General features: G+C 40.4%; 1 protein-coding gene across 7 annotated transcripts in view; it reads left to right on the top strand.

Annotated features, from left to right (window-relative positions):
• The window catches only part of LOC146473529 (uncharacterized), a 33,965-nt gene that overhangs the window by 8,169 nt on the left and 10,221 nt on the right, over window positions 1-15,575 (top strand). Inside the window, exon 2 of one of the 7 annotated variants that reach the window (XM_085118187.1) lies at window positions 2,483-2,686. In XM_085118187.1, coding sequence (XP_084974313.1) covers window positions 2,640-2,686 — 47 coding nt within the window. In that variant the 5' untranslated portion in view covers window positions 2,483-2,639. Of the gene's footprint in view, window positions 1-2,482; window positions 2,687-2,752; window positions 2,967-2,989; window positions 3,632-6,871; window positions 7,243-8,398; window positions 8,998-13,083; window positions 14,282-14,339; window positions 14,530-15,575 lie in introns of those variants that run through there. The other 6 variants (XM_085118192.1, XM_085118189.1, XM_085118191.1 and 3 more) reach the window with 6 other exon arrangements.

The raw sequence follows: 15,575 nt of genomic DNA, 5'->3' as shown, positions 1-15,575 counted from the left end.
GAAACACCGCAAAATGAACGAGAAGCTCTCAACATGCACCAGAGAAGTGCGGATGCTATCGGTCCAAATTGAATAAGATGCCCAATGGCTGACATAGCTTGAATGTTTTGTCTAGGTCTGTTCAGTTATCTTGATGAAAATGACCAGTTCTGTGTATTGCTATTTTTTGTGTTCTTCTTTTTCTTTTGGTTCGAACTCATATTTACATCTTTCCAGATTCGATTGATCTTTGTGGCTCGACCGCCACGGAAATTCCGACCAGAGACCGTGTATGTTGTCATTTAATCGATTGTAGACTCACTGGATCGGAAGGTACAGAAAACGGCGACAGACCCGCCAAAACGGCAAGTACTAAAACAAAGGAACTTGAGCATTCAAAGCCGTTCCCGTGGAGAGATATATTGTTGAACTAAGATTGGCAGTACAATTAAAACGTTCCCTTGAAAGGAAATTCAACATTAAGTATTTATGAACGGAAGGAAATACAGACTCCGTGGATGGAACAAACGATATGCTGAGTCTGTTTGAATCCTTGAGTAGTTAACTGATTAAAATATTCTTCTCACCAAGTTCAACTGTTCACACCAGTGTACAGGACCTGGTTTGAATTTCAGCTAGAAACTGGCCGGTTTCAACATATATCTCTTTTGACCAACAGCTAATGTTGGTAAACATGATCTTCCTAACCGTGAAACGCCCTTCCTTGAATCCTCGACGCCCTTGTCGAACGAAATAAGTAACACTTAATTTGTTGCATAAAAGCGAACCGAGGAATAGCAAAAAGTCGCCGGTGAAATTATGGCTAAATATCAACAATTGTAACTGATCACATGTGCAATAATAGTCTGCGAATCAGTAAATGTGGTTAAAACAGCAGCTGATATGTCGGACAACTAATGCAGTGGGTAAATTATGCGAGTAAATATGAATCGCTAAACACTAAATTTATGTGGTTCAGTTGTTTTTATGCGTGCAAAACGGTCCAAAGGCAAAATTTTTTTTTTTTTTTTTTGGTAACAAGAAACTCGAAACTAGACACGCCTTCAAAAACCTTTTGGTCATCCCTCCTAACACTCTGTTTCTGAAAACCGTGAAATTGAAATATTGGGCGACACACTTGCGTCCGCCTCAAGTTTAGCTTCCGTATCAACGTTTCGGTATCACAGAAATACATGCAAAACTGATGTTTACAGATCACTGGAGCCTCTTCTTGGTCACTATCCTTTTTTAATAATTCTATAATATAGATTGGAAGGCAATAAGTCTTGTTAGAAGCTGCGTGCGGTCTGTCGGTAAAAGAAAAAAATTCTTATCGAAATCATGAATGAAAGCTCTTATCTTCGAGCGGCTTGACCGTGCTTTTTTTTTTTTCAGGCGTATTTCCGCGCTGGCGTTATCTACCAATATCTTGCGTGATGTCAGTGGCCTTCTTTAGTTGTTTACTCCATAGTTAAGCTATTGTTCACTTCTTTTCCTTTCCACCACCTTCTGAGGACGGATTGACACAGTGTCGCACAAATATTTCACGATCAGTGGTTTCGCAAATAATCAGCATTCAGCTGAAGTGTCAGTCTTCGGCCGAATGAACGACTGTCTTTCTACCGAAAATGTGATGTGCGAAAATTCCTTGCAAATTGATGAGTTTTATTTGTCGACGTAAGAAAAGAAAGTTTAGGTTACGGACATACATGTATTCGTATAACCCGCATATAATTTTGAATTTAATTTCTCAGCGTCCAATAAGCCTGCGCCGCAAATCAACCGCCGGTTGAATTCGTCTGTAGCGCAGGCTAGCGTCCAATCTCGCGCGAAATCATCTCCGGTTTTCCTTTGTTTTTGTTTAATATTGAAAGATTGATAGAAAAGTTAGAATTTTCACTAAAATCATTACAGTGATGGACTATATTGCGTCGTTAAATGGGCGTGATTAATGACTGTTGCGCTAAGCCTTAAATGTTTGTTTACTAACAACATGCAAGCCCGTTATCAGGGAAACATGGAGCGCGCGGCCCGGTTGCTTTATGCCTTTTACGCTTGGTCGGTTCTTCGAGGGAAGTTCGTGTGATGCTCGCATAATAAAGCTTGTCAGCAAAGCAAACAAGAGAATCAAACAAACAAACCGTTTTCTACTGATTTATCTGGGCAACGTGACGTAGACAATGGAAATGGCTGTTGGCGGATTGTTTTGCCTGAAGCTATTTTAAAAGAGGCTGAATAATGAAGCGTCAAATTAAATACTGTAATGGTTTTCAGAAATCACTTGAAAGCACGCTAGGATTTGTCGGGTAGATTTGAATAAACGTGGCGTGATACATTCACTGTGGTTTTCAATCCCTGAAAAGCTCATCTGGTTAGTAAGAAAACTAATTAGTGAAGTCTCCTCCCTCTGAAAAGATTCAGTTTGACACCGCTAATCGTAAGCAGACATAAACAATTTAAAACGTCTTGGCTCTATTAATAAATGTCACGTTATGCCTTTTAGGGACTGGAATCGATCAAGCGTGGCGAGATGGATATTATGACACGAGAGAGCCTTTTACTTACGGCCACTTCGCTATGTTGTGCTTAGATCAGCCATAAAGATCGTCGAAATGAAGCTGAAAGGAGCTAAAAGACAGTGGTGACAACATGGTCAAGTCATGTTGCAGCGCGCAGATTTCACGGTCGAAAAACGAAGAATTAAAAGGTATGTGTGGGTACACGTTAAGCCGTGCTGAGCCAATAGGGAAATGTCGTCCAAGCAGTATGGCTTACTAACGCGCAAATATGCGGTTAGTGTTCTAGTTATTCTCAGCGGCGAGGCAGAAGGGGGGTAATTGCTTTTTTTTTGTTGCGAATATCCCGTGGTTTCTTTCGTTTGGTCAAGCGTGTCGCCGATGTTTCAATTTCTTGGTGTAGCTCTTGGAGGAATACTTGAGATTGCATGCAGCTGTGAGTTGGGAATCTTTATTGAAACATCGGGTCAAGTGAGTGGTATTTGTTGTTCCGAGATCTTCGCGTTTGTCGTTATTATATAACCATTATTGAGCAGAGTGAACTATTAGCGAAATACGTTGGCAACAGTGGTGAAGAACTCAGCACAAACCGACACTGTTTTGACAGGAATTAGGCCGTTTCCGATCTTACAGAGACTTCCTCTACAGACAAAGGAATCGTGCGTGTGTTTAGGGTTGGCTGTTCTCGTTTGAAGTTATGCCCCGCCTGTAACCGAACGGTTTACAGCCCGGTTTGCGACTTTTGCTTCTGTTACGTCGTCTGCTTTGGTGAGCGTGTTCAAAGACGATTTGTTTTTTTATTTTCACTGAAACACTAAGCAGAGTTGTTGGCCGAACTCGACGTGATTCTCTTTACAAACTCCAGGCTTCGGGCAACTCTATACCTGAACAAATCTCGGGTTTGCATTCTTCGAGTGATTCTCTCTGTTAGCGACGAGGTTAGGCAGTGACCTCTTGCCCGGCCAGTGAAGTCTGTTCGTCCTGGTGATGTGAACACACACGAAAGAGCTGAGACAAGTTGAGAAAAAACACGCTGGTGCTGGCGAATTCTTCGTCTTCTAGTTGAACGCCTTGGAGACGGAGTGAGCGAGAGCGATCGACTCAGTTGATATCAGATTTATCGCCCGATTGAGAAGGTAATATTTCCCGTGTTAGGTTACTAGATCTGCAGCTGATTTGATACGAGCGCTTTTTGTTGTCGCTGTGGACATTTTGGTTGGTTTTGTGCGTGCTGGCTGATAACATTATCAACGTTCGTTTATCATCGCCGATAATCAGTGAAGCTTTTAGCTCGCACGTTTGTTGTCGCTCCGGATTGATTGATTTCTTGCCATCATACTAAACATTGTTTGTCGAGTCACTCATAAGCCCCTCTTGTTTCGAGAATATTTACAAGTTTATGAGCCAGAACCGTTGATCAGCGTTGATCACTGTAGGCGGATTCGTGACGAGGAAACGGAGTTGGGTGATTTTTAAAGCCTTTCCGCGTCACCCTATTGCACAAGTTGCGGTATTTTAATGGCCAAAACCACCGACCCTCCCCCGTTACAAATATTCATAGTTTTTAAAACGTGGTTAAGCGGATACATGACCTCATCATTACCCACGAAATCATTAGTCGCTATAACGAACACCTTTTCTCTCTCAAAAAAAAAAAAAAAAAAAAATGACAATCTTGTTCGTGAGTAATGCGCCTGATGAATTCAGCTCATAGCTTGCATTCTGTTTCAAGGGCTCTCGGTGAATTAAAGTGTAAGTTAAGGGTGCCCTTTTCTCATATTGTAGTTTGTCATTCCGAACATACTAAGCTTTAAAATAACTGCAGACGTGTCAGAATCATCTAATTTGGGACATTTCGGCTCTTTGCAGCGCTTCAGTTTAATTTCCTTGCTTCTAGCTAGCCTTTTGTATTTCAAACTCCGATCGCAGCGCAGCCTCTCAAAACATTGGATAGTGATACTATAATTTTTGACTAGTGCTGTGTCATTGTAGTACAATTGTTGTGTAATAAGTCGCTTTACATAAAAAATCGAGAGCCATCAACCGACAGTTTTGATTGGTCCGCTTTAAGTTGTTTATGAGTAACGATCGTGGGAAAAAAAGTCGTTTATAGCTAACATGCATTCGTGCTCAGCTGTAGGGTGACCCTGGTGCGTTGAACCTTTTCACCGCTATTCAAAAAGTGAAGAAAAAAAAAACGTGTATTATTTGTTCAATAGCTTTAACGGTCACGCGGCGTGGTTTATACAATTAACTCCATCACAATGGAAGCAATGCTCTGATGCTCAGACTCTACGGTTGATTTTCAGTCATTTTTGGACTTGAAAGTTCCAACCGGATATTTCTCTCGAGCTGTTTTCAGTGTTCGGTTTATAGACTAAACATTTAAGGGAAATAGAGTCTGCGAGCATGTTAGCTTCCCTTAGGGGCTCCTTCCTATTCTGCTTGGCTCCTGAAGCGATCCTTTGATAAATAAAAAAATTTTGCCGTCGGTTATAAGCTTAATATTCTATAGAGAGGAGTACATTTTGGCAAATTAGTAACTCTGTATGCCATAGAAACGCAAATTTCGCAGTTATCAAAATATCATTAACGGCGAAAGTTTTGCCTCCGCATATTTTTTTGGAAACCAGCACGAATTTTGCAATAATAGAAGCCAACTTTTGCCTCTGTTTATATATATATATTTATACATTAGCCCACTTGCTAGCAGGCAAGCGGATGGTGGAAAACGAAAACACGTATGTGAAAGAAAGGTACGACGCGCCTTGAAGAGCACTCTGTTTGAATGTTTGGGCTCTCTCCCCCGCTCCTTTTCCCTTGCGTTACTTTGCCTATTCGTTCCCAAATCTGCGGCTGTTACGCAACATATCTCTTGTTTTCTGAAACGCTTTCTCAACATATCAACATAATTCAAGAACCGATGTGTGGACCGATGCACGGTCCAGCGAATTTGTCTTCGGAACATAGACTAGACGGCCTTGTGCATGTGACGTTGAGTGTGTCTAATCCTTTAATTGGTAAGTGTTTTGTTTTCATTCTCGTATTTTCGTGTTTGGAGTTTCGTGTCTGGGCAAGAACTGTTGACAGTAGTTCATTTATTCGCGCGCTATTCCTCTCCCGTTTCGCCAAATTCCCTTAGGTCTTATTTTGCTCGCGCGACCAAAATCATGATATAGTTAGTGTTTCTGCGTTGCTGTTGAGGGCGGGAATCACCTTTTGCGCTTTTTATCTGCTGGGGGGACCCTTTGGATTCAGTTGGGTGGGGATGTGCTTCCAACAGCTCTCAATAATATTCCATTGAGACCTTACCCCAGAAAAGGTTTCTCTTTTTTTCAAACTAAAACAGGAAACATCTGTATACCCTTTCTCAGTCAGAGCCGTAGACGAAACACACGCTATTTCAGACAGAAGTGTTGAAACTCTATACCTGATTTAGGACTAAAATGGTAAAAACCTGTACCCTCAGGCCTACATAGTCACTGAAACTGATAGTTCTATTCTGTATTCATGGACCGAAATGTCTCGATCTATGCCATGTTTCACACTGCTCAGCGAAACAAACCATAATGGTCTTCAAATCTACACCATACACAGCTAAAAAGCTAGCCTGTGCCGGACAAGGCTTTCAAGTGGGGTAAAGGACGAAAAGGAAAATCGGCAAGCCGGGCGAGCGGAGCGCGGTATATCATCCCTGTGGTACTACACACACCTGTTCTCAAATAGGCACGTACAGGAGGCACGTCCACCTCACACCACCCCCCTCCCCCTCACCTTCTGAGATTGCGTTTCTCGCTGGCTTTGAAGAAAGCAAGTACTGTTTGCGGTCTATCATCGATGAACAGAGACGTGTATTGATTTGCGTCCGAATGGAGACGAAGAAGACAACTCAGCTTTGACATCTTCCATTTGTCTTGCCGTACATATTTTGTTGTGAAATTTTTAGTATTTTTTGAAGCGCTCGCATTATGGGGAACGGAGCAAGCAAAGTCGAGGCGCTAAAAATAAATTTTCTACAAGCCTTCTTGGTGTTTTCTCCTGGCTTGTTAACCACCCAATTACCCCCCTAACCTGACATTGAAAGATGTACATGTAGACCCCACGAATTTTTCAGCGTGCAGACTTCTTTGTGGGGGACAGAAATGCCGCCATCGAAGCCTAGAACCACACGAAGAACCTGCTCACAAGATGTGCGATTACCCTAAAACCAGGCTTTTCATGTATCAGACTCATAGTGTATACTCTTCTAACTTAGGGACAGCTAAATGCCCGCCGCGCAAACAGGCGAACTACAGTTGCTAAAGCAAACAGTGGAAGTCTTTTTTTGAAAGAAAGCGAAAAGTGGAGGTAAAAATTCGAGCGTGTTGGTCTTTACCCGCACAGCGCCTGTTAAGGAGAAATTTTTGCGGATTAATTATTTTTTTCATGTTAATATTGATGCGGCTTAAGGTGCGTTTCCTTCCTCTTTGCATATTCATGCCTTTCCGATGGTTTTACATGCAACTTTTCCTCTTTGTTTTATATTTGGAATTACCACCTCACGTGATCAGACGGAAACGCAGCGTATTTACCGGATTATCTACTAAACCTTAGCATAATTTTCGCTTAGGGACAAAAAAAGCTTGCATGTTTAGAGCCTACTGCGACGATAGAATCTTTCCAGTTAAAAGTTTGCGTTCGGAATTTCAAGCAGTTTTCTGTCTTCAGATCTATCTTTGGGAAAACTCGAGAGCACGGAACCAAGTAGGTATGACTAAACAGTTTTTAAATTATTTTCCCTCTCCTCGTTCGTGTTTTTCTAGCGTTTGCATGTCTGTTGTTTTAACGTTTGTTGCTGTGATGAAATCCTTCAGTATTCCACACAAATGCAAGCTTCTGAGTAGCACTTTACCCTGCTGATTTTATTGTAATGTAGAGTAGCTGTGAGTGAAAGCTGATAGCATGACCATTCAAAAGAAAGATTCTGAGCAGTTCTTTCTGTTTTCGTACTGCTTGTTATTCCGTGCAAGGTGTTTCTAACCGTGGAATCTGTAGATGAAATTCTCTTGGTTACTGTTCCGACGAAACCTGTATAGCTTTACTTTCCTGTGGTACTGTTTGTTATGGTGGACAAGACGGAAATATCTGTGGCCGAAGCTCCGACCATTATCCATTAAATGCACATCTTTTCAGCTTAACGCTTCAGACGTTCCTTTTCGCTCTTGGTAGAGCCAATTCCACGATGAAACCATTCGAACGAAGCCACCGAACATCACTCTCCTTCGTTGTGTGTATTACCGATCTATGGACAAATGAAACTTGAGCTATCGAGCAGTTCTTCCCAGCTTTCGTTCTGTTTGTTATTCTTTCAAAATTATATTAATGATCAGTCACTCGAGGCTATTTTAGCATCTTTGTTTTTTTTTGTAGTGTTTATTATTGAATATTATGAGGCTGTTGCAGCTTTCTAATCTGTGTTTATAGTTTGTTACCTCCGTATGTATATCAATGTTTATCTTCTGTTAGGTCACGCAAAGGATTAGCTTATACTGTGATTATAGATTCTAGGGCATCGGGTAAAGAAAAGGAGAAGGTGACCAACAAACAGTTCGTTAATACACTTTAAAAACAGCATTCATTGTTATTTTAAAACTAGCTGTGTGTTTTGACTTATGTATTTTAAATTTAAACCCGGAAAATAAGTTAGGATAAACGTGGTATGTTTATTTAGTTATAGAATTGCAGTTCATTTTCGTGATCATGTTTTAACATTGGCACGTATGACTCGTTATTGTTTTTAAATTCCTATCTCAAGTTCGATCGTTTGTGTTGTGAATTGGGATCGTTAAGTTGAATCATTCACCACTGCCAATGATTTGTAAGAGTAAGAAAGCTACTGTTGAAAACATTCCTGTACAAACTGGTTCAATTGAGCTATCGAATAATACATTCCTGTGGTACAATGTGCCCTTATGCTTTGCCTGGTACTTGCTGTATCTTGAATCCGAAATTTCCAGCTGTCAAGTCCAAAGTTTTTTTTCTTTTGAGTCTGTGAACGTTTCTATTGTAAAATGTGTTCTTCGAGTTACAGTATTTTGGTGCAATTACAACATTCCAGCCTACATGTTTTCAATTCGTTTCAAAATCGTAGTCACCGATGCGAAGATGACATTCATCATTCAAGGCTCTTGTACTGACGCGGTTCGTAGGTTCATAGACATTCGCTTTCGATTTCACGCGCTGAGTAGACAGTCTGTCGCAATAAAACGTTTTCAAATTGACCAAATGATTTTTTTATCGGCTGGGCGTGACTATTGTGTATAGTGGTCGCTTATCAGCTGACAATTATAATGTTACCGAAGATTCTTCCTTAATAGTGTTCCATCTTAAGTTGGCAGCCTTTGTGTCGACGAGAAATCAAAAACGCTCTTTACAGCAGAACTGAAAGGAGGGAAGACAGCACAGATCAAAAGCTCACAGGCTCAACCGTGAAATTCTCCATGCTGCTCATCATACATTGGCTGTAAGTCGCGTTGGAAGAATTAGTTTGTCAGCCAGCTGATTTTTATGATTACTTGTGAGCGTATTTCTCAAAATCTAATCTTTCTAATCTTATTCAGAAATAAGGAATCGATCCGTGCCGGATTAAAACAGGGGATTTTCACACAGTGAGAAAGGAAAAGAAAGTCCTTTATCCTCGACACGATATTTTTCTGCGGTATTGACGCACTTTTCATAATCCGAAAATAATTTTCGACACAAGTGCGTTAAAGACGCGAGAAGGGCAAAAAGTCAAGTCCAAATGAAGCTTAAAACGTCTTTCGTGTTGAGATTCTAGCTTGTCTTTGTGGCGTTGTTTCTAGATCACTTTCCAGTGGAGGTAATTTGATTCCTTTGTAATTATGTCGCTCGTATTCTTATTGGAATTTTATACGTTGATGAAAGCCATAGCTTCTAGATTTTTCAAGATGCCAGCGGGAATTGCGAAATTACCGAGTTACTAATCATTCTTAAGACAGTGTTTGTTTCTGCCATTTTATTACGGTGCAGAATGTCAGGGACATACACTGGTTTTCTCTTTCTGCTGTTTTTAAAAATTGTCTCTGAAAAAAAAAAAAAACCCAGTCAGACAGTCATAAGAAAACAATCAAATTGTGATAATGATGGAAATTTAAGTGGTGTCTATTGAAAAATTCCTTAAATGTGCTAAGATAGCAAGTCTTACTATTTTTTCCCTTTCCCCTGCCAGTTGGTGAGAGCACGATCATGCTAATTAATCCAGGATTAGTTTTGCCTTGACCATGCAGTATTAATTAAAACGTGAACAGTTTAGAAGCCTAAAACGATCTTTGGAAGAGAGAACAGCGCCCGGGTGGTTAGCCTTTAGAATTAAACTAACCTGTGGGTTTGGTTGACTAAATTACATGTTAGATTAGCGATAATAGGCTTAAACCGGCGGCCGGCCTAAACGGTCAAAAAATGTTCATCCAACATCCGGGCTAACCATCACATATTGTATGAACAACGTTGGATCGTTTCTTTGTAAAGTTCACCCAAAGCGATAAAGGCGTTTGGTTTGAAGCCTAAAGTATATGCTTTTCCATACAAGGTAAGTTCGGAAATGAAATACCAGAGGTTTGGAACCGGAGAAAGTAAGGCCACCTGTGAGTAGTCTCCCAGCTCTAATCCCCCCAAATATTTACCCCTTTCGGCTGTCTCCCTCATTACATAACCCCGACGGCTGAACTTGGCTCCATTTTGACATAGTAAACTAGTTTGGGTCATTGATTGTTATATTTTTTCGACTTGAACATTAATCTCCATTTCATGTGTTTTCGGTGCACAAAATATTCTCAAGATTTGTGCATCAGTAGAACGCGAGTTTTCGGAAACATGCTCCGTGGCTGAAGCACGCGTGAGGGTATTAAAAGTGCGCACTTCTCAAATTCAAAATTTTATAATCATTGTGATAATCAGGAGAAGAAAGGTCGTGCCTTTTGAAATATCGTTGAAATCCGCCTTGCTTTTTTTTATAAAGGCTGTGATAGGTTTATTGCCTCTAATTTCTCAATGTGTCTAAAGTCATTAAAACCGTCTTTCTTTCTTTATTACCACATAGGATGGTTTCGACTTTGCTATTCTTAGCAGAAACCCAAAAAAATGGAACCATTGAGGTGAAAGCTATTCGACAGTACTTTCTTGTGGTTCCGTTGTACAAGGTGGTTCTTACTTTTGAGTCTGTGGATGAAATCCTAAAGTGTGACCATTCAAATGAAAGCTACTGAGCAGTACGTTCCTGTGGTGCTGTTTATTATGTTGTACAAGGTGGTTCTTACTTTTGAGTGTGTGGATGAAATCCTAAAGTGTGACCATTCAAATCAAAGCTACTGGGCAATACTTTCCTGTGGTGCTGCTAGTTTGGTGTACAAGGTTTGGGTCAAGGTTTTGGGTGTACAAGGTTTGAGAGATCCTGAAGGTTGACCATTTAGATGAAAGCTACCGAGCAGTACTTTGCTGTGGTGCTGGTTATTATGCTGTACAAGATGGTTCCTCTGTCAATGAAATCCTAAAGTTTGACCATTAAGATGAAAGCTACTTAGCAATACTTGGTGCTGCTTACTTCCACCTTTTTTTTTACTAGACTCAGGTGATTATCTTTTTTGTGTGTCTGGATGATAATCTTGAAACGTTGACCATTCAATCGAAAGCTATTGAACAGAGCTCTTTGAGGTCGCTGTTATCTTGTCAAGCGTAATTTGGAATAATTATCAGCTTAGGATTGAACGCCTTTTGACATGAATTGAAAGGGTCATGCTTGGCGTCCCGGATGCACTTAGCAAACCTCCATGTTGAAAAAAAATATAAAGTTGTTTAATGTTATTTTCTTTAGCGACCAAGCAGCAGGCAATTAGTTATCGTTGTTTGATCCTTTTCCCGTCTTTTTAGCGACAGTTCTAAAGAAAAAGGCGACAAAAATAGGCGTGTGCTCCGAAAACAAACCCAACATTTATTTTTAAGTCAAGCTTATTGGATTTTCTCCGTCGGTACAGACTATTATCTAAAATAAATACGGTCTCGTGCGATTTTAAAGTAATCTTAAAATTTTACAATTTTGTGCAACCAGGTGTTCGATCTGCCCACGTATATTTTCTTGAATTGTTCAGTATCTTGGCTTAGAAACCAGTTTTTCGTTGCTGTAGGATAGTTTTGTTTCACAAAGGGATGACAAGAAGTAGCTCCAGTTCAATTTAGTGGCCGTACTTTATCGTTTGACAAGAGTATATGTTTCACGCTAAAAGCACGATATTTTTTAATTATAGAAAAACAAATTGGATTTTCCTGCAGGTGGTACACTGTTTCGTTTATTTAATAGTTTTGCGATAATTACATCAATAAATCGTTAAGTCAATACGCTCTCATGGAAATCCGAGACACATGATTGTTGGGATAATGCGGTGAGATAGACAGACTCCTGTAATCAGGCAATTAACCGAGATATACAACAAACCGGGCAATCATTGTGGCATGTCATGCCCAATTTGTTTTCATTCAACCACAAGAAAACTGAAACTCCCTTGTAATTTCCGCATTTATGTAAAAGCAGCAGCTAGCCTATATTGATAACGAACTGTTCTGTTCTGTTTCGTATGGGGAGGGGCTCTGGTCGGGATTTAACTCCGTACCTTTCACATACCAATTTTTACCCTTGAAATAGTGCCCCATTCACATACATGAAACAAAACATTGTTCCTCTTTATACCTCAAAGATAAGCAGGGCTTGACACTAACTTTTGACATCGCTTTCCACTTTGAAAAGTAAATTTCAAAATTTACTTTCCATTTCAAAACTTTACTCTCCAACATATTTTGCAGGATCAGTCTCTAATAACAATAATAATAACAAAGCTTTGGGAGTGAGTTGCAGATTGTTGTTAGAAATGCCAGCCTTCAAACCACTTCATTCTCTAAACACAGCATAAAATCAGTCAAAATTGTTCTTCTCAAGTAACAGCCTGAAATGTACTTTCCAGAAGTGGCAAGTATGTTGGTTCATTTTCGTCTTTTTCCTTTCCAGTGGGAAACATTTACTCTCCAGTGGTAAGTGGGTGAGTGTTGGTGTCAAGCCCTGGTAAGCCAGAGGCAATCAAAATAACCCCTACGTTGCTAGAATAATCGGTCCATTCACACTAATGTTTCATATGCGTAATGTGTTCTTTTGGTTGTGCGTTTTGCCAGGAATTTCCTCTCGGCTTATTCTACTGCATTACTAATCCTTGGACAAAATTTTAAGTTAATTATAGCAATGTTGGATTCATTGTGTTTCAAAATTAGCTCTTGAAGTGGAGAATGCAAATTCAAAATGTAACTGGATCTGATAGCCTAGTGGTGACTGGATTTTTGCAATAAAAGGCTTCTTGCATGTGGTACAGTTACAAACATTTAGAAAGCTTCCCTATGGTTATAATATTAATCTGTCTCCCAACAGGCATCTATACATGTCATTACCTGTCAATGCATAGTTTTAAATTTCGCTACTCTTTCGCATACTACTCAGGGAAAGAAGGCATCGTTTTCATCGTTCTGCCAGTATGGTTCAATCCTTTTGTGGATGAAATCCTTGAGTGAAACCATTCTCTTAAAAACTGTTGAGCAGCGTTTTCCATTTGGTCTGTTTGTTATGCTCTAGAAGGTGCTTCTAACTTTTGCGTCTCAAGATGAAAGTCCTCGAGTGTGACCATTCAAATGAAAGCTGTTGGACAGTAGTTTCCTGTGAAACTGTTTGTTATGCAGTGTATGGTTTTTCTTTGGAGAAGTTGCTGTTAATCAAGTTAGAATCTCTCGATTCAGTGGAGATAGTAGTGCTTTGTGGCTTGTTTTCATCAAGCAGCTTTAGAGCAGTTTCCAATTGATCCTCGAATCAAAGTAATTTGGTAATTGCTTTGGTTTTGCTTTGCTACGATCTGTGATTGGTTGGTAAAACTCGCGCCGCTTTCTCAACCAATGAGAATCAAACCAAGACCAATCGTGCCTTGGCCGCACGCGTTTTCCCGCGCTTGGTGCCGGTTACATGTATTTGCTGCGAGTTCTGATTGGTTCATTGCGCTGTTTACATCTCTCATGATTGGCCACAGTAATTACTTTGATTTGGGTTTACGACACTCGTTTAAAAATCACTCTATATATGAGTACTGATTCTTTTCGACCAATCCCCGTCGTCAACAATCCCTTTTCCTGTTCCCTCTCGTTTGATTTCTTTTCTATTGTCATGTGGGACTTAACTAAGTGACTTTTCTCCTTATTCTCCATACTTGTCGTAATGACAATGCATCGATGTTGTAAGGAGAAGTTTAATGCTGCTGACGTGTGAGGATTAAATGGATTTGTTTGTGTTGCGTGGTAGAATTCGAAGGTGACAGTGATAGCTCATATCTAGGGTGACTAGTTCGCGGATTTTCACTTAAGCCTTAAACCTTTGTTTTCTCAGGCCCAGTAGTGCTTTCTTAAGGACAAATTTCCCAATCTCTCTTTGACCTTCGGCCTCCAATGGCAGATTAGTCGTTCATCCTCTATTTATTCTCACCCCTTGGCCCCAGGAAATCATTTCGATGTATTAGCACCAGATTACGTTTTCGTACGAAAGCAACTGCTTATCTTCGCTAGGTGACGCAACGTGCAGGATTACTTTGAGCGAAGAAAGAGCGAGTAAGCACAATTAGCCTCGCTGCATGTAGGGAACTTGAAAAGATAAAAGGATTCCCGTCGATTTTCGTACTGGTTCATTGGGACTCCAAGGTCGAATCACATAGGTAATATATTGTTATCAGCTGGAAATCGTATACATTTGCATGCCTTGAAGGTGCATGGTACATGGTGTAGAACGTAAACCAGCAGGCGTTCTATTCAGACCACGAGACACTAGCATTCTCGAACTTCAATTACGATTACTTGTTCTATGCGTCTGGAACAAGTGCTTTCAAACTAAGGGATCCGTTGATGGATCAGTGTTAAATTATCGCGGAACGAAACCTGACAGGGAAAGATTGAAGCAAGAAAGGTATGGGTTCATTTGTTTAATTATTGGCACTAGGATCGAGGTTTGGCTGTACCAGATTGATTTTTTCCTCTGCCAAGTTCAAACTGCGTTTGCGTTCTAATCATAAACTACAGTTTGTAACAAAGTGTGAGTTTTATCTTGAGATAGTCTTGGTGATAATAGCCTCTTATTAAACTCGTTCGCGGCCGAAATTATGATCGCAAGTGAGTGACTAGTTGCTAATTAATTGCACTTGGGAAGCGTCGACCGTGATCTTATAAGAGGTTAGACTTTGTATATTCTCAGCGTGCATCTTGTAAGACGCGGTATTCGTTAACCCAATCCTCAACTCTTCAGGACGAGAACTGGGCGGATTATTCGCCCTTGTTGGTAGTATTGTGTTTGAGATTAAATTTAAGTTAGTACCGGACCGGTCCGATTTTTGCAGTGATTTTTGCCTTTGTAGACCGAGACGTCAGCTATAGATTTCCTGTTTCCTCAGAAAACAAATGAATCTTTCGCATATGCTCGTGACAAACCGCAGCGATTTTGTTGTAGTCCAAAGTAAAATGACTAGCCGTATAATTGGGTGGAAATCTTCACGAGAAAGAGCCCGAGGCACACAACGTGTACTCATTTTATACATCTTGGAAAGCGTCGACCGTTAAAAGAGGTTAGGCTTTGTGTTTTCCCAGTTTACATCTTTTAAGATGCGGTATTCGTTGAGCCAATTCTCAGCTTTTGAAGGCGAGAACCGGGCAAATTTTTCGGCTTTATTGATAGTGTTGCGGTTTTTAGATTGTACTTGAGTTAGCAACGGTCCGTTTTTTGACATTGGTTGACCCTTTGTTGTGGGTTTCCGTCAATATTTGCGTGATTTGGAGATTGTGATGTCTAGATCGTGTTTATTTTCATTTCCTCTAGGCCTAGACGTCACCTGTAGTTTTCCTGTTTGCTAAGATAACAAATGAATCTGCCACAAATCACAGGGATGTTGTTGCAGTCCTTGTGGCTAATAGTGTCAAAAAGGAGGTCCAAGACCTTCAATTTTCATCCGCAAAATGGGC

Source organism: Pavona decussata, unplaced genomic scaffold (genome assembly GCF_977016875.1).
Source record: "Pavona decussata unplaced genomic scaffold, jaPavDecu1.1 SCAFFOLD_93, whole genome shotgun sequence".
Lineage (NCBI taxonomy): Eukaryota > Metazoa > Cnidaria > Anthozoa > Scleractinia > Agariciidae > Pavona > Pavona decussata.
This window is presented reverse-complemented; position numbering and strand designations above follow the sequence as displayed.